Raw genomic sequence first — 27,985 nt, 5'->3', positions numbered from 1 at the left:
TTTTTTTTTTTTTCCTCGAGAAGATTAAAAGGAAAATAATACAAAAAGAACCCTAAGACATTTAGTATTAACTTGATATGTACAATGCTGAAGTTGAAAAAAAAAATCCTTCTTTTGTTTTAGGGTCTATTTTAAATTTCACTGTTAGAATGTTTGAGATTTTTATTTAAAAGATCACTTCTAATCTGTATTTTGCTTTGGGGATGTTTTTATTTTTAGAACTTAAATATTTATCTGACTTATTAAACAATGAACTGGCATGTACCTTCAAGGAATTGTATCACTGAATGGTATCTTTTGGGTTTGGGATTTTTTTTTCTCAAAATGTATTTGAATTTTAAAGATAAACCTAGAAAACGAATGACATGGAAGCTTAAAAGCCAAACGAACAAAGCAAAAAGTCGTCTTTGGAATGAGGCATTTCACTTCTATGCATACTTACCTCATTCAAATCAAAGATCAATTTTTAATTCTATTCTTAAAAATGAAGTCTTCTAAGCAATGTTGATACACTCTCAACCAATCAAGAATAGGATGTTCTTTTTTTTTTTTTTTTTTTTTTAGGGTCTGGAATGTCAGATACAATCATTCCCATGATCAGCTGATCCTTACAGGAAGCAGTGATAGCAGAGTTATACTGTCTAATATGGTATCAATTTCTTCTGAACCATTTGGGCATATGGTAGATGATGATGAACTGAGTGATCAAGAGGACCAGCATCAAGAAGAGAAGTATGAAGTTTCCTGGGTTTCATGTAGATGCTTATTGTTTGTCTTTTCATTTTAATGGTTAACTTGCTATTCTTTGCTGACTAGGATTTTTGTATACAGGCCTTTCAGGTAAGTACTTCCTCCTTTGTTCTTCTTTTCTCATTCTTGGGTGCAGTCCACTCTGAATTGGCACAATCATGGTATTTTCACTGGTAGAAAGGGGGATGGTGATACTAAGAACTGGTCCTGAAGTCAGCTGGATGAGTGAAAAAATCATCTTAAGGGAGCTCTGGATCAAATAAAACACATACAATAATCTGTGTTAAATGAGAGTTGAAAATCTGCTTTTTTTTTTCTTGTGTCTGTGTTAGGAAACCAGTATAGTGGTGGTCTTCTGTACAGTCAGAAGAAAAGTACAAATACATTAGGTCTTGTAAATTTCATGCTTAAAGAATCTTGACTGCTCTAGAAACCAGTATTTTATAGACCTCCATCAAGCAAAAGATAAATTTGTTTTCAGCTCTGCTGGTAGAGAATAATACATGCCATTGCAAACATTTGTAAACACTTTTCCACTTGGGTGTGGGGAGTCACATATTTTGCATGTGTATTTTGGAGAGTGGGGCTTTTTTGTATAAAGAGTTAATTGAAATGCAAAAATCATATTAATCTTTTCCTTATGCAATATATGATGTTAGTTTTCCTCTTCTGTATGAATATATAGAGGGAGCTCTGTAGATCTAGCATGGAATGATGCTTTCTAATTTTACTACCAGCACACATGGTGATCTTCATCAGATTCTTACTTTGCAAAACAAGGGTAATGGTACTGAAACTGATGTAAAATATTTTGAGGCCAATTGGCTTTAGTCTGTATTCTTCTGTTCTTTGCAACTGTGCATATAGATGTGCTCGCTGCTTGCAAGTGTTTTAAGTTGGCTGATTTATTTTAATATGCAGAAGTGTCTGCAATGAAATAGGCAGATTACCTCCTGAAGCAATTTTTTAAATGAGGAATGGTCAGATGGGATGAGGAATAAGGAGGAGTTGCAAAAGGACCCCTCAGTTACTCAGCTGTGTTCTTCAGGTGTTTCACTTAAAATTCTAAGTTTAGATTATGTCTGTAGTTGCACTTTTAAGGTTGCTCTGGCACTTTTGTTAATGAAGACATAATTTTGCTCCAACTAGTTTTGACATTTTGGCTTCATATAAAGAGAACCTGGAAACTCTTCTTTTATTAAATGGATAGGAATGGATAATGTGATAAATACTAAATGTCTCTAGAATCAGTTGGTGATGTAAGTACCTTGAGAATAAAGGTATCAATTTAGGTGTGTAGGAAGTTGCTCACATCAACAGTACATACTTATCTAGAATGTGACTATAATACATGACTACAAATATGTACCTTTTGGTGGGGTACCATTTGCTTGGGAATTATTTTGTTCTGAATGGAATATAAGTAGCATTAGTGGAAGCAAGAAAGAGGTTACAGAATCTTAAGGGAATATGATGTAAATGCATTGATATAAAAAAGAATTGCAAGTAAATAGTGTTCTTGACAGATGCATTATAGTAGGTTACCCAGAGTTGTTCTGAATTTGTGTTGCTTGTAGACGTTGTTTATCTCATTAAAATACAAGTGTTGTTTCTAGAACAGGAATTCTTGGAACCAATAATATGCAAAAGTAATACAACAAATACAGCATCTTTTCTATGAGATGGATGTAAACCACATCATACATGTAAATGACTTGTATAGTGATGATGCAGAACCCTTACCTGTTCTCAGAGGCTGCAAGAGTACCATCAATAATGACTAAATAATCCCTTATTTATAAAGAACTCTAAATATGTGCTTTTCAGCTGCGAACCTGTTCTCTATAAAATCTGTGAAAGCACAATAGCCTTTGTAACATTCACTTGATACTGTAAGAGTTGTGTCCTTCTGCTTTCTCTCCTTGTTATGAGTTGAGCTGGAAGGACATTTGCAAGGTACTCATCAGCCTTAACTGTTGCCAGATGAATGTCTGTTTTAGCTCTGAGTGCAGTAATGAAACAGGGCATAACAGCTGTTGGGAATACTTCTTGTTAGTCAATGACTACTGCCAAATATTTAGGCTTTAGTACCTTTTTCCCACCTGGAGACCTTTTTGAAGACCCTGTTGTACCATTCTATGGGTACTGAGTCTTCTGTAAAACAGGTTTGGAGGAGTAGGAAGGTGTTTCTTTCAAGTTGTTATATCCTTACCAGGTTCATTTTTACCCTGTTAGGGGAACATGTATTCATTCTATTCCTATTAAATAGTACAGAAATCTCATTTATTTATATATATATATATATATATACACATACATATATACATACATATACACATACACATGTATATATTCTCATTATATATATACTTATATATACACTTATAATATAATAAAAATATAAATATATATTATTATATAATATTATATAATTATATAATATTATTATATTATACTTTTATATATATATATATATAATATATATATATATATTTTTCTCTCAAGCATATCATGAAATACACCAGGAAGAGGAAGTTGTCTGTACAATAGTATCTCCAGTCAGTCAACTTCAGACTGAGCAACCAACTTTCCACTTGACATTTCAACCTTCTTTTAAGAGAAAGAAGGGAGAAGGCTGTTTCTTCATATGCTATTTTTTTGTTATAACTAAAATAACTTGTAATATACTCCTTGGGTTAAATATAAAAATGTAAAAATGAAGAGTATATACAAGTTATATCTTCAAAGCTTTTTTTACATAGCAAAAATCAACATATTTTAAAGATACTGACTTGTATTACAATTCTAAGCAGCTGAGACTTCTGAGTACTTTAAAACTCAAGTTAATTTTTAATATATTTAGATAATTTGGAGTAAACTTCCTATGTTTTAATGTATTTCTTGGCTGGAGACAAAAGCAAGTAACATGTTAGCATAACCTCACATTGTGACAACATGTAGAATTACATGAGTGCACAATTCATTTATTTTTCCCAACTTTTCTGTAGTAAATGTCTACTTTTTAAGGATCAAAACTTAAAAATATGTATTTTTAAGAGAGGAATATAGGTTTACTGAGGAATGAATAGGCAGCATAACAAAAAAGTTGCTGTTATCTATTCTTATTAAGGAATTGCTCTTTGAGGTTTCTCCTTCGGGTGTTTGTCAATGTATGTGTTACTACCTTGACGTGTGTTCCCATCTTGGAGACCAGAGCATACTTGCATAAGCGGTGTAACTAGGACATTGTATGAGGTTCTGTCACAGATCACAACCGAGTGACCTTCATTTCCTCTCAACTGCTGATTCAGATCAGAGCAATTAGTTTGCAGTCTCTTTTCTGCTTTTTCTGCTGTTGCTGTCTCTCATCAGTCATAAAAACAGAAGAACATCCTTGCTGCATCATATCAAAGGTCTCCTTAGCCCGTATCATGTCTCTGTGGCCAGAAGGAGACATTAGAAAAATGGGAAAAGGAGATGATACTTCCCCTGGGTATGCTTCCAGCCCCTGTCTGTTTGCAGTCTAGGGACCTTTACTGCTTTCTGAATCATCTTTGGAGTCTTCCAATTTCTCTTTAGAATTGTCTTTTGCCATCAGCCATATTCTTGAGTTTTCCCTCTTCTCACTGACTGTCTTTTTGATTGTTCCAAAACATGCTAGCTGTGCATACACTACATTTTGTATCTAGGATGGATGTGCCAACTATGTTTTGCCCTTGCACTGAATAAGGTAAAGTTTCATCACTCTGCCAAAAACAGATGCTCGTAAAAAGAGAATCACAGTATCCACAGGGAGGAGGCGGCACAGACATGTGGCTAGAGGACTGCTATGGTGTATTCTGATCAACTTCATGATCTGGATAATTTAATGCACTTTTCAAATATGGCAAAAAGCTAGCACAGGAAGAAGGAATGAAATACTGTTCTTCTAGCTTAATTTCTAGCATGTTGACCCAGACGTGGAAAGAAGTGTACAAAACAAAAATAGATGAAGTAAGGATTTGGGGAGCATTTTGTTTTAATCCCCAAAACAAAGCTAGCATGTAAACCTGGGTAGGAACATAGCGGAGTCTCTTTTGAAACATGTCCTGAACAAAACATCTGAAACATGGGGTCATTCAACCCCTGTGGGTGTGATGGAGGCTGGCTTCTCCTCAGCCTTCTTTTTTTTTATTTAATGTTTTTTTCAGTCTGGTATTGCAAAAATGAGCTTGCCTTAATTCCAGAGTTTCTTAAGGTGCTTGTCAGTTCCCTTCTAGACATCTGCAGAGTACTAAGAACCCTCTTCCTCCAAAGGGAGGAGGTGACTGTCTTATATCTTTTATTTGCTGTTTGGTCATCCAAAATCTTCATTAAAAAGAGTCTATGTTCAGTTTAATTAAATCAGTCTGACATTCATTCTAATTCTACTCTGCCGTTTCTAACAGAACAACAAAAACTACCAGGCTTCTGCAGTTCAGTGGCCATCTTTACTCATCAATCTGGATTCTTTTTCTGTAGTTATTGCAACATGTTTCCTTTGCTCTGTAGGTTTAAATTTTAAACTCTGTAGAACTCTATTTGGTATGATGATTATATAGTGCATGAAAAGGCCATCTGCTACCTTAGGCATGGCAACAGTAACGTATAGGCTATGTCTTCAGAAGTGTTTCCATTCTTCATATTGTCTATGGCCAGAACTTTGTTGCAAGGCTTATTTGATAATGGAATAAGTATTTTTAAAGGGGTGAAAATTAATAACAAAAAAACCCTTTTTGTTATCCATACCAATGAAAACACTCCTATGGTCAACGGAACTGAGTCAATACATCAGTCTTAGAAAGGAAGGCGTATTTAAGTTATGATTTTGCAGACTGTGCTACTTTCTCCCTTAGCTCTCTCTGGTATTTACATGCTACCTGATCACTTAAGATGTGACTGTGGCAGACGTCTTTCATTGGCACAACTATTATTCAGGTCCATGGGCTGCCTTCTCCCTTATGCTACATTTTTGCAAGTTAGGTTCAAAGCTTATTGTCTTATTAGTTACCTAATTTAGATCATACCAGAAATTGACATTAGGAACTAGATTTATTAGTATTTTCCCAGAAGTGTTATGTTACTATCTTTTTCATTATAAATGTTAGCCATATTGTCAATAATAATAATAATAAATATATTTATGAACAGAGCTAGATCTAGTATGAGGACTTCTCACCATTTTGCCTTTTAAGTTGAGAGGCTGGTATATACTCTCCTGGTAGAGAGTAACTCATTGGAATAGTGGAATTTTAATGAGGTTTTAAGTATAGGAACACCTTCAGCCACTTGAATGTAGCAGAGGGCAAATAGTGTCTGGCCTCTCTGTGGAAAGAGATTTTGTTCAAAACTTCATCTAAAGGAGGTGATGGCTTCTACTGTTGTGATAGAGATGGTGGTTTGGGGCATTTTGAGTAGTAAACCATATAATTTCACCATAATGCATATGGACTGTGTGATCTACCCTAACACCTTTGTATACATATCTGTGAATTCAGGAGAGCAAACTTTGTCATTATTACTGTTCTGAAAAATGTTTGTCAAACAGTCATAAGGATGGCTTTCAGCTGTTTTCATAGAGCTGCCAATGGTGTTAATGGTGAAGATAATTTGCTTGTGATTTTTATGACTCAAATCTAGAATTTAGAGATTCTAATCTAGAAAATCAAGAGTAGAATCATGCTATAGGACTAACAAAAAAAAAAAAAAAGATTAAAACAGCTTAAACATTTGCTGTTCTGGGGAATGCCAGTCTTTGGTACTTCACTTGGTAGGATGTGTAAGGAAGCTGGGCCAAATCTAGTGCATCAGCAATTTCCAGCTTCTAGATTATTTGAATTAAAAAAAGAATAAATCTCTGCTATTTCTTTCTTAAATTGAGAGTATATCTGCTGATGAGAATTAATATTTCATAGTAGGGCAACTATGAAACCCAATATATTACAAATAAGCATTATTTAATGTTTTTTTCATATAGAAGCAGTTCAGAAGGCTGTGTGTTGTGTAAGAAAATAAGGCTTACAATAGAATGAACGGCTAATTAATATACATGGAAATTGCATTCCAGTATAAAAAGCCTTGAATTCTGTCTTCCTTAACAGGGTAAAAAATGAACTAGTGTGTTGTCTGAGCTTACCAGAAACACTCTTAGAGTTGCAAAGTTCTGCCCTGCAGTTAAAGGGAAAAGGGCATCTGCTGGGCTTGTTTTAGAGTCCAGTGATGTGCATTTAGTCTTCAGGATTCATTTGGAGGCTGCAGTACGTGTTGCTGCTCTATTGAATCACATCTGTTTCACAGCAATTTTTACATTAAAGAGGATTTAACTTTGACTGTGATAAGGAATTAATGATTTTTGGTGACTCTGAAAAACATATTTTATTAAACACTGTGGTGACAAAACAGAATCTCTAGCACTGCAAACTTAAGTGGTTGTTAGCATGAGCAGTAATTGGAAATAACAGCTCTCTACATGAAAACAATTATCCAAAGCTTAACAGGCTTCTCTCTCAAGTCAGTAACACAATTAACCTCAATGTTATCTAGTAAAATGAAAGCTCTCCTCCTTTTGTAGGAGAAGCTGGTAGGGGTCGTGCAATACGAATAAGACTACAAAGAGAAAGAAGTCCTGTTTCAGCTCTGTCTGGCACAGGTCTTAAATTTATGCAGGATGTAGGTAGAGATTACACATTTCTTAATATGAATACTTGATGACATAAGTGTTTGGTGCCTTGTCAATTGACGCAGTGCAAGAACATATATAAAAACATACATATATATATATTTGTAGAAGAAAATGGTACTTAAATCTTCTCAGAAAAAAAAAAAAACTTTACACTACTACAGGAAAACCTGAAACTCAAGGAATGTTTTAAGGGGCAAGGAGATTTTTGGACAAGGAAGAAAATTAGTTTACCAAGCTTGCCAGGTGTAACAAGTGATTACCAAGGATGCTCATCAAATGAAGTTCTAGTCAGACTTCTCTATCTAGGAATCAATAGGCCAAGCCACCTACACCTTCAGTACACTTATCTAGCTATAACATGACTGCATTTTCACACCTATAAACAGCAAGTTTTATGTAAAAACAGAAATCTCTGTTTTGGCAACAACCTGAGTTATACATATTAAAGTAGTATGGAGGAAAGCTTACCTCATATTCACTCACAACGTACAGGTAATCTTCCTGTTTCTGAACTTAACTGGGAAGAAATTGAATGACCCATCCTGTTCCAAAACATGCTAAAGACCCACTCTTTTTATCCTGATAACCAGTCCAATTTGAATGCCCTCCTCTTCTGTCTCTGGTGTTATGCACGTGAACCAAGAAGGTAAATAACCTGTGAATTTTCATTAACAGTCAGTACTTAAAGAATAGAAGTTTTTTTGAGATGAGAATAAATCACATGACAGAACAGTATTAGTATTTTTAATTATTGCTACATTAAATATAATATTAGAAAAAATACACTCAGTTCTATTGTGTTACACTTTGAAATTGTGGTATGTGAAGGAGAAATAAAATTGTAGCAACTGGTTAAAAACAAAAACAAAGGTAATTAAAATATCAAATGAGAAAACTGATGTCCTAAGATAAGTTGTCTTGTAAGTCTCACTGGTATGCATATGGTATATGCATATGTCTCACTGGTATTTCCTGTGGTCAATATATTTTTTAGATTATTTTATCAGATTCTTGTTTATAAATATATTTTTAAAAGTGCTTGTTACTGTGGTTAAATAAATATCAATTTCATAGCTGCTAAGGATATATATTGCATTAACCAAATTGTATTTAATATCCAGGAGATTAGGAGAGCCTGAGCTGATTCTTGAATAGATTTTTTAAAAATATCTAAAAGCTGTGTAAAAAATCATCAAAAGTAAATAATTTTAGCCCTGGGACTCAAAGTAAATTTCTTTTAAGTCTCCTACATTTATGCAGAGTCGAAAATTGTAATCCAAGACCAGGCTGAATATACCAAAAAAAGTGCTCACATAGCCACAATGTAGATGATTCTGTGGTGTTTTCTTGGATGTCTCTGAGTGTGGGGTAAAGTGATCAATCTCCAAGAGAGGAAGGGAAAAAACAAAAACAAACAAACAAACAACAACAACAACAAAAACACAAAACACAAGCCACCTTGTGCCTTCTGGTTTTGGACAATTTTTCAGATACACAAAATATTCTGTTCTTTATTACCCTTTACAGAATACTTTTGTGTTACTTACCCATTGTATAATTAAAGATCTTAACTTTTTTTCATTCATAATGTTTGTAAAGGATACCTGTTTGAAAAAACTGTACATTTTTTTCAGATCTTTTGCATTGTTCCTGAGACACATGTCATTCTGAGATTTTTTTTTCCATCTATGCATCTTCTGTAGTATCTAGCTCTTTTACACCAAGGGATTACTTTCATAAGGATTTTCTCTGATTATCAATCAGAGATATTCTGGGTTTCAAGATCATGCCAATCTTGTGAACAAGTAGTCTATAAAAACATTGTTATAGAGCTAACCCATTTAAAAACAATGACTGAATACACATACAAAAAAACCACCTCGTGATCTGAAGAGTCAAGAGAAACTTCTTCTTGAGTATGGAAGTGCATAAACAACAATAAGACAGTTAAAAATTGTAGTTATAAATGGAAATACCAAACAGCGGTTCATCTAGTACTAGGGTTTTCTTTTTTTGAGCGCTCATTATTCCCCTCTGAATTCTGTAAATTAAATTAGATGAACTGTATTATTTAAGTGAAAGACTGAAACAACTTGGAGCATACAGAGAACAGTGTAAGTTAGAGGCTTATTTGTCCTTGTTTATCCAACCTTTGGTTAACTGCGACTCCTGGTTAAGTGAAAGTCGGTCATGTCCCCTGACAGCAATGTGCACCATGCATTACTCCCCTGCTTTTCCAGAGAGACATTTGAAACCTTCAGAATAATGGAGTTCTGGATAAGTGGGTGAGCACTGCATGAAGCACATTGCTGTCTGGGGACATGACCAACTTTCACTTAACCAGGCATGTCAGTTAACAGGAAGTTAGAAAAACATGTTGCAGGAGATGAAGTGTCTGTATATGCATGTTTATTAGCTCTCTGCTGTTAGATGGTTTGTAGCAAAGTACGTATTTGGGAGAACTGCAAAACATTTCTGCTCTCTGCAATTAACCAGAGGCTGTATGTTGTTTGTGCTATGACCCTTTTTGTTAGTTGGCCTTAAATGTAACATAAGTAAATGATAATAGTCCTTGAAACTAAATATCTGAAGCTATCAGGCTGCTTTTGGTTTATTCATTAAATTCAATTGAATTTTAATCATGATGTGAGATTCACAGCTGTTTAGGCTGGCTAGGTGGGCCAGTGATATCCTGCAAGCAATTTAGATGTAATGCTGTGTGTGCTTTGTGATTGTAGGGATGTGTGCTTTCAGAGAGAAGCAGTAAAGGGCAAAGACTGCCAATAACAACACTTCATTTCTGTAGTAACAGTATCTGTTTAAATGATTGAGTGACGTTGACGAGGCTCTCTGTCTTTTGCTTTCTGTTGGGAAGACTGCAGCCCTAACAGAGGTCTGTTTTGAATCATAGAATATCACAAATTTCTTTACTGTGAGGGTGACAGAGCACTGGAACAGGTTGCCCAGAAAGGTTTTGGAGTCTCCTTCTCCGGAGATCTCAAAACCTGCCTGGATGCCATCCTGTGCAATGTGCTCTTGGTGATCCTGCTCAGCAGGGGGGTTAGACTAGGTGATCTCCAGAGGTCCCTTCCAACCTCAGCCATTCTGTGATTCTGTTGGCCCATCAAGGATCACCAAATCCAACTCCTGGGTCCCCAAAGGACCATCCAGAAAATCAGACCATGTGTCTCCCACCTTTTTGGTTGAGGTAGGGGGATGCTTCTAAAAGGCTGGCTGATTACTGCTATGCAGACATGGGTGATCCTCTATGATGAGGGTAGTGTGACATTTTACATGAACAGATAGTGATAGGATGAGGGGGAACAGTTTTAAGTTAAAAGATGAGAGATTTAGATTAGATGTTTGGAGGAAATTGCTTAATATGAGGGTGGTGAGGCACTGGAACAGGTTGCCCAGAGATGCTGAGGATGCCCCATCCCTGGAGGTGTTCAAGGCCAGGCTGGATGGGGCACTGGACAACCTGGTCTAGTGGGTGGCATCCCCACCCATGGTAGGGGATGGAAACTAGGGGATCTTTAAAGTGGAACTAGGTGATCTTCAACCATTCTACGATTCTCTGAAGAGAGCTCTAAGGTCATCCTCTGCAAACTCACCCTGAAGCTACAGAATAATGTATTGCAGTGCTCCTCTTAAAGGAGGGATTTGCTATGTGAGCTGGGGGCAAAGAAAGGCTGTTTTACCCTGTCAGAGCACAATAAGTGACTCTTAGAGGTGGTTTGGAATTTAAAGACTAGCCTGAATCTGCTTTTAAATACTTGTAATGCAAAACAGAATCAATTTTTGTCTTGTGGTGATGTAGGTGACCAAGAACTTGGGTATTGTAGTAAGAGGTGAAGTATATAATAATAATCAGAATCTAGGTTTTATTGTAGATCTGATGTTGATATAACACAAGGAATGGGAGAGAGAAATGAAAGTGTTTGGAGGCATTCCTCTATCTCCTTTCCCCTATTCTGGATGGGTCCAGGAGTGTAGCACAGGAGAAACTGCACTGTTAATGACTAAAACTTCTTACCTGCCTACTTCCACGTAATGAGATTATATATCCAGTAAATTCAGTTAATAGAATTCAGTTAACAACAAAGAGGGTGGACCATAGTGAGAGAAAAGTTGTTGATAAAATACATGTAGATGTTCAAATGTCTGTAGTATAATGAGAGGGAGAGGAGGAGAGAAATGCTCAGTGGAGGTTCTAAGAGATAGGTAACCGCACTGAGGTTGAGAATTAAGGATGCTTTAGTCCCTGCAAATGGGGTCTTTATACTCACTTGATTCTGCTGTGTTATCTGAAAAATAAGTACACACAGATAGCAGGTGCAGTGATTCTTCTTCAGACCATGCTATTGCATTTGTAGACTTTAAATGGGAGCTTGCACTCTAGATGTTAGTGACACTTTAAAATGAAATCTGTTCATGGATCCTTACTTTCTGTTCTTTTTTTTTTTTTTTTTTTTTTTAATTTTAGGATTAAAGAGCCCCTTCAGGACAGTGTAATAGCTACCTATGAAGAACATGAAGATAGCGTATATGCAGTTGAATGGTCCTCAGCAGACCCATGGCTATTTGCCTCTTTAAGTTATGATGGAAGACTTGTTATTAACAGGGTTCCAAGAGCTCTTAAATATCACATACTGTTATAATTTGTTTGGATTATGATGGAGTTGTTATCTTGATGTACACAACTGGTAGGTATTTAATTATTTTTTTCAGGATCTATTTTGATTTTTATTAAACAAATATTGTTGAGAAAATCTGTATTAATGTAGACACTTCTGTCTTTTGTATTTGCCTTGGAAAAATATGATGCATACATTAGAAAAGCCTGTGCTAGCTAATGGTCTCTGATTTATAATCACTGAGATTGGGAATTGCAGTTTCTGGAGATATCGGGTCCTTTCCATACTACTGCTTTATTACTTCAGCTTTATGCAGATGTAGTACACTACAGAGGAGTTATACCTGTATAAGACTGGGACAATGTAGGGTGCATGTACTAGAAGCGATCTACTTGTCTACAAGAATAGTATCATATCTTTCTGATATAAGCAGGCTTCTGTTCTTAGCTAGTATTTCATTCTGCTAACTGTTCTAGCTCCTTCTTCAATTACTATAAAATACAGTTGAGAATGATCTGAAAGGTTTTCTTAATTCAGTTTAGTATTTTAAACAGTTTTACTCTTGTTCTCCTTGCTCTTCTTCTGGAGTATCCTAAGAAGAAATACTAATATAATATCCTAAGAAGAAATATTAATTGTGACGATGAAACCATCGAAGTACATTTTTCTTACTTTATAGTAGGTGTACCTTTTCACGCCTTATAATAGTATCAACAAAGTATCATCTTATTATTTGTGGATAAAATCCACTTTTGTGCCACGTATTGCTGTTACAAATAACATCCATCTTTACCAAAACATCTTATATTCTCATGTAATGTGTTTATACCATGTTCATAGAACTTAGTCGTTTTGTAGTATATATTGAGGGACTCTGGAGCTACACCGTTGTTAACTTGGAAAATCTCTTTAATACTTGTAAGTAATCTCTCTCTCTCATCCTTCTGTCTCTGCGCCATTCTCCAGTATAATTTAGCAGGCATTCAAGTAAGCACAAAACATCCTTTGCTATATCTTACTCTTTGCAATACATGACGTAGGCATTGGTGACAAATGCTTGTCACAAATGCTGAGAACAGACAGATGCTGCCCTGCAGAAGAATACACAGAAAACTTGAAATATAGATGGAAGGTATGGTAAAATATTCCTGCACATATTGACACCTCCCCACACTCCCAGCTTGCTGTTACAATGAAAATTCTGCCTCCTGTTCTTTGTGTACTTAAACTAAACACAACAGTAATTATTCTGTTGTCTTTCCATCACTATTATTTCCTATTGTCTTGAGAACTTGGGTATATGAAATGGCATTGGTTGTGGTGGCATTGTGTAAGACCACTCTGAAGAAGAAATGCAAGGACATGGGATGGAAAGATCAATACCAGCCTCTTCCTGTGCTTCCTGCAGTTGCTATAGTTACTGTTGAGGGACAGCCTGCTTCTCACCTCTGCTTGTCCTTATCCGCTGTCTGGATCGAAATATGTCCAAATGTGATTTGTTGTGTATGCACAGCTGCTGCTATGAGAACACGCTTTGAGAGCATCACTGACTGCTGTAGACCGAAATGTCCAGAAAAGATAACAAGCCAGGAATAGAATTCATCTTTTAAAAAAGCTTGTTTGGAAGAATTCGTAAGAGGGAATTAATTTAATTAAATCATCTGTATTATTGTTTGTGTTACAATGATGCCTGTCTGCTCCAGAGTGAATGCTTCATTGGAGATTCTGGTGGTCTGCTTTTCTGTGTTAGGATTTTAAACTTGTGCTATTTGAAACTGTCTAAATCTGTAATTAGGCGTGAGTTATTCACATGTATACTGTAAGAAAAAAAATTATATTTCCAAATCAATAGCGCTTCATTTGTCTGAATATCAAAATCGTGGCTGGGCTACAGCTTTTTGTGGACTTCTTAATCTTGAGACACAAAACCTTGTGGCTTTTTTTCCCCACAAAAGAAAAGCCCTGTGGAATTTCTTCAGTATGCGGCAAAACTCTTAACTTTATTCGCATTATGAATAAAGGTCTAATGAAATTTTATTGTCTCTTAATATATGTGGCTTGTAGTATGAAGGTGAGAGGGAATTACGTAACCATATGTAGGATTTGGTTTGATCTTAACAGATAATAAAATGTGGGACAGATTTCAGACTAATTTTGATGTAGCAGCATCTCCTTTAATATTGTGAGCTTACAAGAGCTCAAAAGCTCTAGCTGCGAACAAATAATAACAAAAAATACTTTCTTTTGGTTTAGTTTGGTCAAATGCATGTATTATCACTAACAGGGAATAAAAGGGTGGTGAACACTGGGAAGGGAAGGAGTAGCAGGTCAAATTTGAATGAAATGAGTTACAGTAGAATCAAGAGTGCAGGAAGGGTCAAGTATTAATCATTTTCAGCTATCTCTAAAGCTGCATCTGAGTTACGTGCACAGCCCTCACAGCAACACGAAAATGACCTTCAGAAAGGGAAGGCTTTTGACAAGGTCCCATCTCAGGCTGTTAGAGAAAGCAAGCTGCTGTAAGATGAGAGGAGGGGTCCTCAGAGGGTTAAATAACTGGTTAAAAGATAGGAAATAGAATACAGGAATAAATCATCACATTTCATAACTAAAAGAAATTACCAGTGAAGTCTGGGATCTCTACCCAGGCCTGTGCTTTGCAGTATATGTGTGACCTTTGTGGAAACAGGGCTGCACAGAGATATGGCAAAGTTTCTAGGTGATATTCAGTGTAGTAAAGTTGACTGACTGAAGAATTATGGAGGGGCTTTACATCATGGAGTATCTGGATGATAAAATGAAATTCTGTGCAGAAAATGTGAAGCAATAGATATGGGAGAAAACTGATCTTACATGTATGCATTGGTAGTGCCCAGTTACTGCTGTTACAGCTTGGAAATAAGATTTTGGGGGTTATAATAGATCTTTAAAAAGAAAAACATCATTTTGATGTAGGAAAAAATCTAACCAAGTCTTGGGAATTAGTAGAAAGCAAGTAGAGAAGAAATAAGGCATTGTTAACCCATTGCATAATATATATTTAAAAATCAGTGGTTCACAGACATCCAGAATACTGTGTGTAGTTCTGGTTTCTTCCATCTCAAAAGGGACACAGTGAAACAGGGAAAGGTTTCACAGAACGATGACAGGAATGATGAATAGCATGCAACACCTGTGTAAGGATAACTAAATAGGCTGAAAGGCAGGTGGTTGAGAGGGAATGATAAAAGTCCATGCAATCACAAGTGGCACAGGAGAGAGAATGAATAGGGAATGATTGTTCTCTGCCTTTTCTGATACCAGAACTAGAGATTATTAAATGGAATCTGCAGGTGGTGGCTTAAGGTATACAAAATGAGGTGGTCTTCACAAGCGTGCAGTTGAGCTCTGGCACTCCTCTTTAACACCACCCCCTATCCCCACTCCTGTCCAGGAAAAAAAAAATCTCATTAATGCTACAGTTCATGTGACTTGAAAGTAACTGGACCAGTTGAAAGATGAATCCACTAAAGTCTGTTAAAAATAAAGGTAAGATCTCCAGCTCAGAAAATCCTTTTGAACCATAAATTGCTGGACACTGTAAAGAATACTGGAAAAGAATCTATGTGCTTGCCCAGGCTTTGCTTGCTTCCCTGAATGTGCTATTTGCCAATAAATAAAATTATTATTTTTTTCTATAATAATGTATTCTCTGGGTCTGATACAACCTCTGCATATTTCTCTCATAATTGTTTGCTTTGGTTATAAGCCGTGTTTTAGGACATTCTAGAAAACCTTCATGTCTCAGCTGAAATTTGAAATTCGTACCGAATCCTAGTATTGCTGGAAATTTTCCACTTGAAACACTCTTGTGAGACTGTGGAGGCAAACTGATTTCTGTAAAGTGGACTCCATCGCCTCTTCTGAAATTCAATTTGTGGTCCAACTGATTTCCCATCCCCGCCTTGTTTCAGAGAGAATGGTGTTCTATACATATCAGCGTTGGTAAGCACGTGGTTGTTATGTTTTCAAATAAACGCCTCTTAAACGAATTTTTGTATTTGCAGGCTGTAGTTTTTGCTTTTGAAAAAGTATATTGTGGTATTCCTTAAAAATGTCAGACTATCAATGTTGTCATCTAAAAACTTGTTTTATTCCAGATTTGGAGCTCAGAATCTTTTGTGAACAATTCGGTATATGAGTCTGGTATGTATGGAATTGCAAAAAAAAAGTTTGTGAAATTGTGTTTTTATTCCACAGAAATGGAATTTCTCCACAGGAGAGGGGAATTGATGATATTTTTTAGAGGTTTTGGGCGTGATGTAAATGAAGTCAGTAGAAGTCTTGGCTGCTTAATGAGAAGCTTGAAATAACAATATCTGTTTCACTTTAATTAAAAAGGATGCTAACTTGAATTTGAATACAAGAAACATGAAGCAATATCCCTCAGTACTGTCCTAGACTTGCCTGTGGTGTAAGTGCTAAGATGAGTCTGACCTGTACTGAAACTCAGGAAGATAATGAACTGCTTGCCAACGCTAGAGTTTATGAAAAATAAGTATTGGATGGCATGTGTAGACTTGACATTTGTTCTAGACCAATTCTTCTTACCTCTTACCTTTTCATTTCACAAAGGTGAGTGGACATAAGAAGCCATATGATCTGTACTGTGTTCAACACTAAAATTAGTTGAGAACAGGTCATTATAAAGAATTAAGTTACCTAACCATTGCATTTTCTAGCTGACAGCAGGAAGTATTAGCTCTGTATTTGTGTTTTAAAATTTCCAGATTTTACAGCCTGGTACGTCTTGTAGTATTTGAGACTGAAATTCTTGCAGTTTCAGATTGTCAGGCTCTGCTGTTTAAGACCGTAGTCTGATGTGGTGTGATACCATGAGGTAGCTACATGTATGTCGTGGACATGAATTCAGCAGTGAAAAGTGAGTAATGATAACTGTTAAGATCAATATTGGATCAATATAGTTCATAATGCAATAGAACTGCTATTTGCCTTCACAGAGTATTTTGAGGGTTTTTTGTTGTTTGTTTTCTTTTTGTAGGGGATATAAAGGGAAGTCTTCAAAGGTGCTTTGTTGTGGAACCTGTGGTATGAAAGCTGTTCTGAGGTTGCAGAAAGCCTATTATAAAGCCTAATTCTGGAATAGCAGGTTAATTGATGGGGAGAAAAGTGCAAATCAGTTTTTAGGGAAGCCTAGCCTTCCTGTAAAGGAAGCTGCTGAGTTTGAAGCCATGGATACTCTCCAGAACAATTTGCACATTGCTCCTGCTCATTCCACCTGCCACTCTGGTCAGTGAGGACCTAGTGAAGTGAAAAAAAAAAATAAAAAAAAATGACACAGATTTGGAGAAAAAGACAAAGGAGAAGAAACAGGAAAAGGAAAACTGACAAATACAGAATGAAAAGTAAATTGAAAAGGACAAGATCAGGGAAAGATCAGTTCGGTAAACAGAAATGGGAAGGACAGAAAAAATTGGCAATAAATGAAGAGAAAGATATGGGGCAAGGAGTTTTTTTTTTTTTTTTTTTTTTTTAAAGTAATGATACAAAAGGTCCTTAAAATCTTCCATATTAGTCAAAGGTCCTTAAAATCTTCCATATTAGTCAATTGCCCTAATTGATTTAAGTGTTGGAGAACTGCTGGTGGTTTTTTTGTTTGTTTGTTTGTTTGTTTGTTTTATAACTATTGTAGTTCTGGCATTAGAGATGGTTCTTGTGGGATAGCTGCTGACAAGTTTGGGCATAAAGAAACAAATTGACCCATAAGTTATTCATCCTGATAGCCCTTAAAACCTAGGATTTTCAGCTGGTCATTATTCTTTTTCAGTGATCAGGTTGCAACTGTGTTTGTGAGCAATTGTGGTTCATTTCAGTGCAAAGTTATCAGATGGGGTAATCAACCTGAGCTGTAGTACCCTGAGAGGCAGGAATGAATGGAATAGAATATCTCAGTTGGAAGGAAACACTGATAGGTATGGGGCATCAACCACCTCTCTAGGAAGCCTGCTCTAGTGTTCGACCACCCTCACAGTAAAGAAATTTTTCCTGATATCCAGTCTCAACCTCCCCTGGTGCAGCTTTGTGCCATTCCTGCACATCCTGTCACTGGTTACTAAGAAGATTTCAAGCTGGCTGTTTCTTGAGTCACAGAGTCACACTGGTTATATCTGCGGTTTTTATCCTGTTTATGACTTTCAGGGAGTGTCCTAGGGAGAACAACTCAAGATACTAGATTAAATTAATAAAATATCTGAGGTACATCCTCCCTTCCAGACTAACTTACAGCAGAAGAGTTTTGAGTTGTTCTCAAGAAAATCCTGCCCCCTCTCTTTTGGTGCTACAGCAGTCACAACTTCATAGAGGGGTGTTAGCGCTGCAGCAGAGAAGATAGCTTTGGGGAAAAGGAGATGAATGAGTCTTACTAAATCCAGGAGCCAAGCTCCCTGTGTGGAAATGTATGACAAATATGTGGGTTGCAGTCGCCCTGGAGCTATAACAACAGCTGCCAAGCAGCTGGGCTGAGCAGGGAGGACCTCTGATGTACCTTTTCAGCAAATTGTCCATTTATTCTGATTCTGCCCTGAGTTCAGGATTTTGGCAGGAGGAACTATGGAAAAGCTTTTAAACAGAATGAATTTAGAAGAATACGGGAAACCTTGGAAAATCCAGTGATACCACATACTAATGGGCAAGTCTAGATGAGCTGAATCCTGGGGTTGTAATAGACTTGGCAGACAAATTCTCTGAACCTCTGCCAATTTTTAAAAATTTGCAGACAACTGAGGTAAGAGGAAGACTTGAAAACTGCAGAAATGGTATTGATATTTGGAACAGCAGTGCCGGGAGTTGGACAAAGAAATGTTGAAGAAATTTTAGCCAAATCATGAATGTTTTGTTTATTTTCATTTTTGTTTAAGGCATCAATCAAAAATACGAATATATCAGAAACGAAGTTATCACATCTATACAGGGAAGTGTGGTTTGTTCATTGTGTTCCACAGAATAACCACAATTAATATTTGTAAAATTTCCTGTACACCTTTCTATTCTAAACAAGATAGATTGAATTTAGTATTTGATGTTATGTTAACCTTGTCTTTGAACACACATGAAGAGGGAAAAAAAAAAAGTATTCTCAGGTTTCTGACCATGGAAGAAAGCTTCCACTAAAGAAAGTAATGAACCATCCTTTGACTTCGTACATCAAAAAGGGTGTGTGTGAGTGAAGAATAACTAACTGGAACTTGATTTTCCAGAGGTTGTGAACAAGAAGGCTTATTTTCCAATATGCAGTTGGTGTGGTAAAACACAAGTACTTTCGAGTACTTTCAGCTGTGTCCAAGTATACACATTCATTACATCAAGCAGAAGTTGCCTCTCTAAAACTGCTTCCAAAAAAAGGGTTATGATACTCATAATGATTATATAACAGCACAAGTAGGAAAGCATCGTAAAATTAAGAATGTCTCTATTGCTGTGAGAAGGGCTATCTAACATCTACTTGCAACTACAAAAGTTGGGCTTGGGTGCGTATGTGTCTGCTGATAGCAACTGGTAGGTAGATGGAGCCATAGATACTTGGATGCTGTTATTTTTTGTTGTTGTTGTAAGGTTGAGATACCAAAAAAAAATGTACCATTGAATCTGAGTAAAACGGGAAAAATCTGGTACGTACATTATTATAGGAAAGTCTGTTAACAAAAGCACGAACAAAAACTTCTTCACAATGGGATCTGTTTAATCCTTTGCAAAGCAAATACCAGAGAGCTTTGACAACTGTTCTGACCACCCTGTCAGTTGTGAGTGACAGTTACTTGGATTCCGTTTCCTAGATAGATGCATATTTCTGATCTATGTTTTAATCATTTATTTTCAGTGTTAATACTGGTTGAATATTTCCATTTTACTGTTTGAATAACTTGCATAAATCCTGTACAATCTTCTCTTGCAGTTTACAGGCATTTCTTTTAAAACAGAGGGAAAAGCTGCTTTTGTTTTCAAGTCTTTGTGCTGTATCAGGAGATATTCAGGTTTCTATTCTCTTGTCCTATATCTCAAGGCTCAAATGACCATTTAAATTCTCCAGGTTTTGGACTGGTCGTTGCTGAAGGCTCAGAAGAGCTACGGCTGAAGCCTGAGCGTGACTGACACGTTCATATTCATCAGAAAACAGAGTCAGCAGGAGAGAATGAGGGAGTAATTGTTGCGTTGTTCCCTCCCTCACTGCTTGTGCAGAAAGACATAGGCTGCAGGGAGGAAGCTACCTGAGGTTATTAAGATTAATACTGCTAGAAATTCCAATCAACTCACACAAGGCTGTTCCTCAAGGCTGTCAGGTGCCTACTGCCTTCTCTGATTCAGGCGGGGCCACATCAATTTTGAATTTCCCAGCAGAGATTGCTATGATTTATGAGTTTAGGAGGCTGATAAATGTGGTTAGTTGAAGTGTTCATGAAATAATTGAATCAGAATAATTTCAGTCAGCTGTGCTCAATTTATTTTCTCCAGTAACCACAGGAGGGTGCAATTTTGGATTGGGAACTCCATCTCAAGGATTCCTATCACAGGAAAGACATTGTGGAACCTGGAATAAAAGCAACATGTTTTTGCTGCCAGGCCTGTTTGACAGCCTTATGAGCTAACGTAAGACCCATCAGAAGTGGAGAGTAAGTACCCTGGGCTCTTCTGGTATGGCCCATGACAGAGTCTGAGACAGTTCTGTGCTTTGTGGAATAATGTCTGTTGGGCAGGATAATGAGAGTTTTATTATTTAGTGTTTGATAACCACTGTTCAGCTGGGGGGAGGAGAGGGAGTTGGCTATATTTGTTTGTAGCAAATTATTTTCAGGTGACAAGTGTTATGAATATTTCACTTCTGGGTTTTATGATTTTTTCTTTGAGCGGTGATCAGCATCAATTCTGTCCCTACAGCGAAGGGAGCTCCCGTGCATCCCTGATGAGTGATATATTAGAATTTAAACATAAATTTTTTTATCACTTGTCTTTTGTAACGTTCTCCTCTACACAAAAAAAAAAAAAAACAACACAATATTATTAGTGGATTGTTCTAGAAAGATTACTGAATGTAAACAGCACTGTTAAAGAAGGGGAACAGGTTAAAGCATTGTGATGACTGACTCAGGTAAGTAGAGAATAGGACACCCTAACAAGTTTAGGAATCAAGCAGAGCAAATGTGTTGCAGATGAACATTTTCCTGTGGTCATGAACAAAATATTCATTGTAGTCAATGAGAGCTGCAATCAGGGGAGGCTATGTGGGGGCAGGTAGTGGCTTCTGTCTGTCACTGTTACTGTTTGGGTATCTTAAAGTGTGCAAAGAAACTTTGCAGGTGGGATAAAGGCTAAAATTTAACGAACTACTAGGTTTAGCACTAGCATATTCCCCATGTTCAGTAAGACACCCGAAGTGAATTTTCCTGGCCAGGAAGGTGTCAGCAGATTGGGGAAAGTTTGTCCTTTGCTGCATGGAAAGGATTTTCTGTTGTAGAGTTACCATCTTCCAGCTCTGTTTTTCCCTTTAGGATTTTATACCTTCCATACATTTCCTTTTTTTTTTTTTTTCCCTGGTGAATCCGTGAGCAGCTAATGTTTCCCACTATGACAGCATTCCCTCTGTCTGCAATTTTATGTTTATCTTGTGTGGCTTTTCTCTGTAGAGTTTCATACCACCTTTTGTCACAACTCGTCAACTTTCTTGGTAGTAGCTAAAGCCATACAGTGTGCCATTGATGGCAGAGTTTAAGAGTAAGAGCAGTTTTCATTTCTAGCGTCCTAGTCTGTGTAAGTTAAAAATGGATGGGTTTATTCTCTGGTGAGCCAGGCACATAGGCTGATGCTAGAGATATGCATTACTCCAGACAGTTCATATCAGCATGGATGTACTGATGATCATGAAACATAACCTGGTCTGCTTGTGACCTATTGTCTGGTCACTTGTGGCTCAAAAGTCTTGGGATAGTGCCTTTCACCTTGTGGTGAAGAATAGCCCTGTGCATGCATAGGAAGAAATGAGTCTTTCTCCAAGCTCTTACTCCGTAAGTGTCCTTCCCTTGGAACTCAGTCATTTTAGATTTTTTCCCCCTACACTTAAAGTTTTTTAATTGCATTTATTCATTCTGTCCATGGTCTTCAGTTTTGTAGAAGGGGAAGGGAGGATTCAAAATTTGGGCAAACAGTAGGATTTAGGGGTGAAGTGGTCTGACTACACGTAAAGATTTGAAACCCAAACATAAATCAGTACCATGTTTCAGAGCCCACTATGACAATGGTAATTGAATATGCTGAATGTGAAAGTCCGCTAAAATTCAGCTACTCAAGTCTGTAACTTTTCTATGAGTACATGTTAATTCCTGCAATTAATTCTTGATGGTTTCTTTCATCTCTCACAGTGCTTCCTTTGTATCCAAATAATGTGGTACTGTCCCTACCTGCTGTAGCTTATTTCTGTAGATCGTATAAAAGCCTTTTTTGTATAGTTAGAAGACAGTCCTGTAGGGTGTAGGATCTTTTAGTGATGTGTTCACTACTGTGGGAGCACCACAATCCAGGCCTCCTCTCACAGGTAACTAGTGATAGGACTAGAGGGAATGGCCTCAAGTTGTGCCAGGGGAGGTTTAGGTTGGAAATTAGGAGAAATTTCTTCTCAGAAAGAGCAGTCAGGCATTGGAACGGGTTGGTCAAGGTGGTGGTGGAGTCACTGACCCTGGGGGTGTTCAAGGAAAGGTTGAACGTGGTGCTTAGGGACATGGTTAATGGATGATGGTAGTGGTAAGGGGGGTGGTTGGACCAGATGACCTGGGAGGTCTTTTCCAACCTTTATGATCCTATGATTTTATAGCAGAAGTTTTTTCAACATATATGTTGCAAAGATTTTATGTCCTTTTTTCACTGCTGTGCAGTTAGGAAGATGTTTCCATGAATAACTGTTACTGAATCTCCTTGCTGAGATCCACTGCGAAGAAACGCATGTTCTGCCTTAGAATGGTGGGGAGGGCATAATGAAAAATCTGCTGCTTAGTTGGGATGTGGAAATAAACCAGAAAATGCGTTCCAAATGAAATGTGGGTCTGGGCTTCAGTGTGAAATTAGAGCACAAAATAACTACGTTCTGTGCAGAAGATTTTAATAGGAAGAAGTCAGGATTACAGTCATGTATTCTGCGTGGTCTTTTCTGGTGAGCTGAGAACAGCAGAAGGGCATGCGGCAGGACTGTCTCACTGGTGTTTTTGCTTCTGCTGTGAAAAGCATTTTCAATACTTGCATAATTTAGAGCATGACATTATGATTTTCAGAGCTTCAAATCAGAGTGAAGCATTTACATAATCTAATTAAATCATGTAAATGTTTTATGATAATTTTCAAGTAAGTGCAAAACTTGTTCCACAGATGCATCCCATTCTTAGGCCGTTGGGGAAACCCAATTTAAGCATGCAGATGTATGTTACCAACCCTGCATGCTCTGGGAGGTCAACAGCGTGCTTACTGAATACTCTGTTCTTAGTATAACCTCTGACACCTGTTTCGCAGAGCACCGTCTTTCCAAGAAGCGTGAAGGTAAGCTGATACCAGAGGGAAAGGCAAAGCAGATTTAAAAGGCTACTTGCAACCTCTTATAATTTGAATGAAAGTGATGCTACTGCAGTATGTAATAAATTGCTTCCATTTCAGTGAACATTAAAATAATCCCATGGTGACCCTCTTAGCAGCAGCCCTGCCACATGTAGTATCAGATCTCACAAAGTATGCATAGTACTTGGATGGGAAGCTACCAGGGGAAACCCCACAAATTCTCCTGGTGACTACTGGGTTTGTTTTTGCCTCTGGCTGCACTAACTCACAAAATATTGGAAGCACTTGGCCAGCATTCATGATGAGAGATGCTGTCTTATACTGAGATTTTTAAATAATCCTTTTTTTTTTTTTTTTTTTTTTTTTTTTTTTTTTCTGAGCACATTACAGTTGAAGACAGCTTAGTGATGGTTCCTACTGAATCCTGTCTTTTTTTTTTTGGCCCTAATACTGCAATAAGAAAGTGAATGAGTCCTAATTCTCCAAATGCACGCAAGCTAATACTAAGCTAGTACTAATAATGCTTTAGAAAATACAACACTGCTTTGCTCAAATGAATTTGGGTCATTAGTAGAGGTACGTTCTCTGCGACAGGCTGCTATCTGCTCTAAATAAGCTCATTGCTATTTACTTTTATCAGTGCCATACTGATTTACTGTAACTGATGACAGAATGCCTGTGTACATTGCCAGGTGTGCTGTGCTTTCACAGTAATTGTCATGGCTGGTCATTGTAATTGTCATCCAGAGTGTTACCTGTGCCAGGCTGGTGATGCAGCCCACGTGCTGGTAGCAATGCAGGACTGCACACACAGTGCTGACCTGGTCTGTGCATACTCCAGGAATGGTGGGAAGTTAGTCCAGCAGCTCTGATTTTTATCCTGAAACATGAACGTTCTAATGGAAGCCTGCATCTAACTTACCTCTGAATCTGGGTGTTGTATTGCTTACTGTCACAATACATGATGATATCCACAATTTGTAAATCAGCTTGAAGCCCAGTGGTCTGGAAAGCTCTGGATATTTGAAAGTCATTGCTAAAGTAGCTCACAGAGAGGTGAAATATACCAGTGGTAAATTAAGTCTTTGCTAATTAGGCATAGAAATCTAATTACTTCACAAAATTTTCATCTAATTTTTGAGGGAGTGCAGCTAGTGTAAATTTAAAATGGAAGCTGAGATGTTCAGCACATAGTGTTAACTGCCAAGGAGAACAACACGGTGACCTTATTTGCAGCTACACATGCATCATGTGTAGGAATGCCTGTCATAACCATAATGATTTAACATCAGGGCAGGCCAATATTTCTTGGTTCTTCCTCCGCAGTGTAGGCAGTTTCCTTTAGAGGTGGAATGGGAAGCTGTAGGTGTTTCTGGTGAAAAATGGTAATGCTCGAGAGGTGCCCTTTCCTACAAATCCAGCACTTCTCACTTTATTTCCCCTTATGAAAAAGAATTTGCAAAGTCACAGCCTGGTGAATGAACTCACAGCTGGGTGAAGCTTAAGTTTTGGCATGGTTGGATTCTGTATTTTGTGCTACTCAGCTGTTGATTACACAGTGTTTAGGTATAGTGATAACATTGGGAAAGTTTAAAGCTGCTGAATATATATATATATATATATATGTATATATATACACACATATATATATATCAAAAAGGTACTGAAGCTATTTCATTGCAGAAAATAATTCTTTCACTTCAAAACCTGTAATATTTTGGTCACAGGAGATACTAACACTTAGACGTAAAAGCTCATAGAGCGGCTAATGTTTAACTCCAAACATCAAGACTTTTGCTGTAGTTTTAATAGCAAGCAGTCTTTCCCTGTCTCTTACAATACAGAAGTTACAAGTGTCCAGTTAGCAAGTCAAAAACAAAAAACACTTATCCTTGTAGCACATACTTTGTGGTAAAACTCACCACTAGTGGTGTGAAGACCAAAGGAGTAAAGGAATTAAAAAATAATTAGACATATTAATGGACAGTAGTTTCACAGGTGGCTTTTGTAACAACTAGACCCCACTCAACTTTTGCCTTGGGAAGTCTTTAGTCTGGAATGCTGAGAGCTCAACAGGTGAGTAAAAAGGCAGATCCTGTGAAACATGCTCTTGCATATGCTCTTAAAGCATTTCTACTGACCTATCCTTGAGATAAAGTGGAGGTCAGATTAATCTTTAGTATGATGTAGTACAGTGATCTTCCCTAGGATTGCAATCTGACCTCCATGAATAACCATTTCCTTACTTAGAGTTATGCCTTTCTCAACATTTAAAAAAATTGCTGAGAGACTTACTAAAAGGGTGTGTATTTGGTTCACCAAACTGTATAACCCTACCTGGGACATGTATGAGAACTACCATCACTGTGCAAGTAAAACTCAAGCAAGGTGAGCTTGTTACAAAACCCATTAATAATTATGAAACCTTTGCTTCAGTAGTTATGTTATTTTTCCTCAGAAATATAACCTCTTTTCTGCCATGGTGTATGAGCTGAGGCTTGTGCTTGGTAGAGTCTGTGAATCCATTAAATTAGGTAGGCTTGTGTTTAATCTTCGAAGAATCATCATTTAGGTTATCAGTTTAAATGGAAAAGAATACCTGACCAAATATATTAAGAGAGAAAATACTTAATTCCTTCATAATTGCTTCATAACAAAAATCTTAACGTTGTCTCATCAAACTTTAGAAAATAATTCTTAAGTATCCTGTACACCAAAAGACAAATTTTCTATGTTCAGTTTCTTTGACATGGGTGGGGGGAGATCTGAACTTAAGATATTTTTTTTTTTCATTACAAAGCAGAAACTTATACCAGCATGGGGGATAGCTAGAAATCCCCTATTTGGTATACAGCCATGTGATTCCATTAATCTGAACTCGAAATGAGCTCAACCAAGATAGTTCATATGGGGGGTGGAAGGGATGGAGAAGGGAGGAAGCTCTTTATTTCTCTTTTAATTAAGCTGTTGTTTCTTAGTGTTATTATTCTCTTCTAGTCTAAAGTGGGAGAAACTTGTATTACAACAATATATTATTGATCCTGTTCCTCTACAGATTGTGTGGGCCGTAGCAGATGGCCTTAAACACTTCCTGTGTTCAAACAGGAAGGACTGTGACAATCAACTATAAAATATTAGAAGTCTGATAATTTTTAGAACCACTTTAAAAGGATAATAAATTGATTTTTAGAAAATGCATGCTAATCCGGACATGGCCCCATATGATGTAAATCATATGAAGGAGCCTCTGTGTTTCTTTCCTTAATTCTTTCTTTTGCTTTCCCCTCCGTTTTCCCCTGCAACGGTCCACCACTGAAAATAATTCGCTTCTCATGAGAACAAGGTCCCTGTTGCAACAGAACAAATTCAGGGTTTAACTTATTTTTTTATTCTGTCTTTAAATTTTGATGCATAATCTTGCAAATGAGACCACAGTTCCACTGGGGCAAGAAGAACTCAGCTGTCTCTTACCTAAAAAGATAATGAACCCAACTCTAAGCATCTCTGGATATGTACCCCGCAACTGCTTGAGAGAAAGAAGAAGCCACCTTGTTGCAAGAAGGATGGATCTCATAGCAATATTTGACAACTCCCAAAAATTTCTGGAGGAGGACATGATTGATTTTATATTAGAAAAATTTCCCTGATTGTTCAACTCTGATTTGCTGCCACCAATCCTTTTTAAGTGTGATGTTTCTAAAACATAAAAAGAACCAACTTGATGAATTTTTTGGCACAGTCCGTATTTGCTTTTGGTCTTTCTTTGTAAGAGAGCCTGATTAGAAATGAAAAAGTAATTGTTTTAATAGAGACTGGCATAAGCTTATAGAGTACTTCTTTTGAAGTTTTTGACACATTTGTTAATACAACCCTAGCATTATCACTGCAGCTTTTTAGCATGTTCACTGCTTTTGCTGCTTTCTTTCAGGGAGGTTTTACAAATATCATAGTGTCACAGACTGCACGCTTAACATGAATGAAACAAGAGGACACGGTCTGATCTTCAACAAAGCCTGAGTTTAACATGACTCTTCTCTTGCCCTTGATCAAACTGATTGACATGTTATTCTGGTTGGACAAAGCTAAAAATGACACTTATTTGGTGTTTTTTTTGGCCTTGGGAATGCTCTGGGGCCTGTTAATCATGGTGTTCTGCATATAGAATCTGTTTTGTCCTCCACAACTGTGGTGTCTGTACACATAATGTGATTAATTTTATTTGCATAATATTCAACTGTAACAAAGAAAAAGCAGGAACATAAGTTGGTTTACGTGATTTTCTCAGTTAAATCAACCATTGTCTGTGGAC

The 27,985-nt window shown here is 37.1% G+C and overlaps 1 protein-coding gene across 2 annotated transcripts in view; it reads left to right on the top strand.

Moving 5' to 3' along the window:
• EIPR1 (EARP complex and GARP complex interacting protein 1) overlaps positions 1-27,985 on the top strand; it is a 100,377-nt gene that overhangs the window by 60,363 nt on the left and 12,029 nt on the right. Inside the window, exons 8-9 of one of the 2 annotated variants that reach the window (XM_084284330.1) lie at positions 565-732; positions 11,937-12,156. In XM_084284330.1, the coding sequence (XP_084140456.1) occupies positions 565-732; positions 11,937-12,111 (343 nt within the window). In that variant the 3' untranslated portion in view covers positions 12,112-12,156. Of the gene's footprint in view, positions 1-564; positions 733-11,936; positions 14,466-27,985 lie in introns of those variants that run through there. The other variant, XM_084284329.1, reaches the window with a different exon arrangement.

This window comes from Netta rufina, assembly GCF_964035555.1.
Source record: "Netta rufina genome assembly, chromosome: 3".
NCBI lineage: Eukaryota > Metazoa > Chordata > Aves > Anseriformes > Anatidae > Netta > Netta rufina.
Note: the sequence above shows the minus strand (reverse complement) of the source record. Positions and strands in the feature narration are given on the sequence as shown.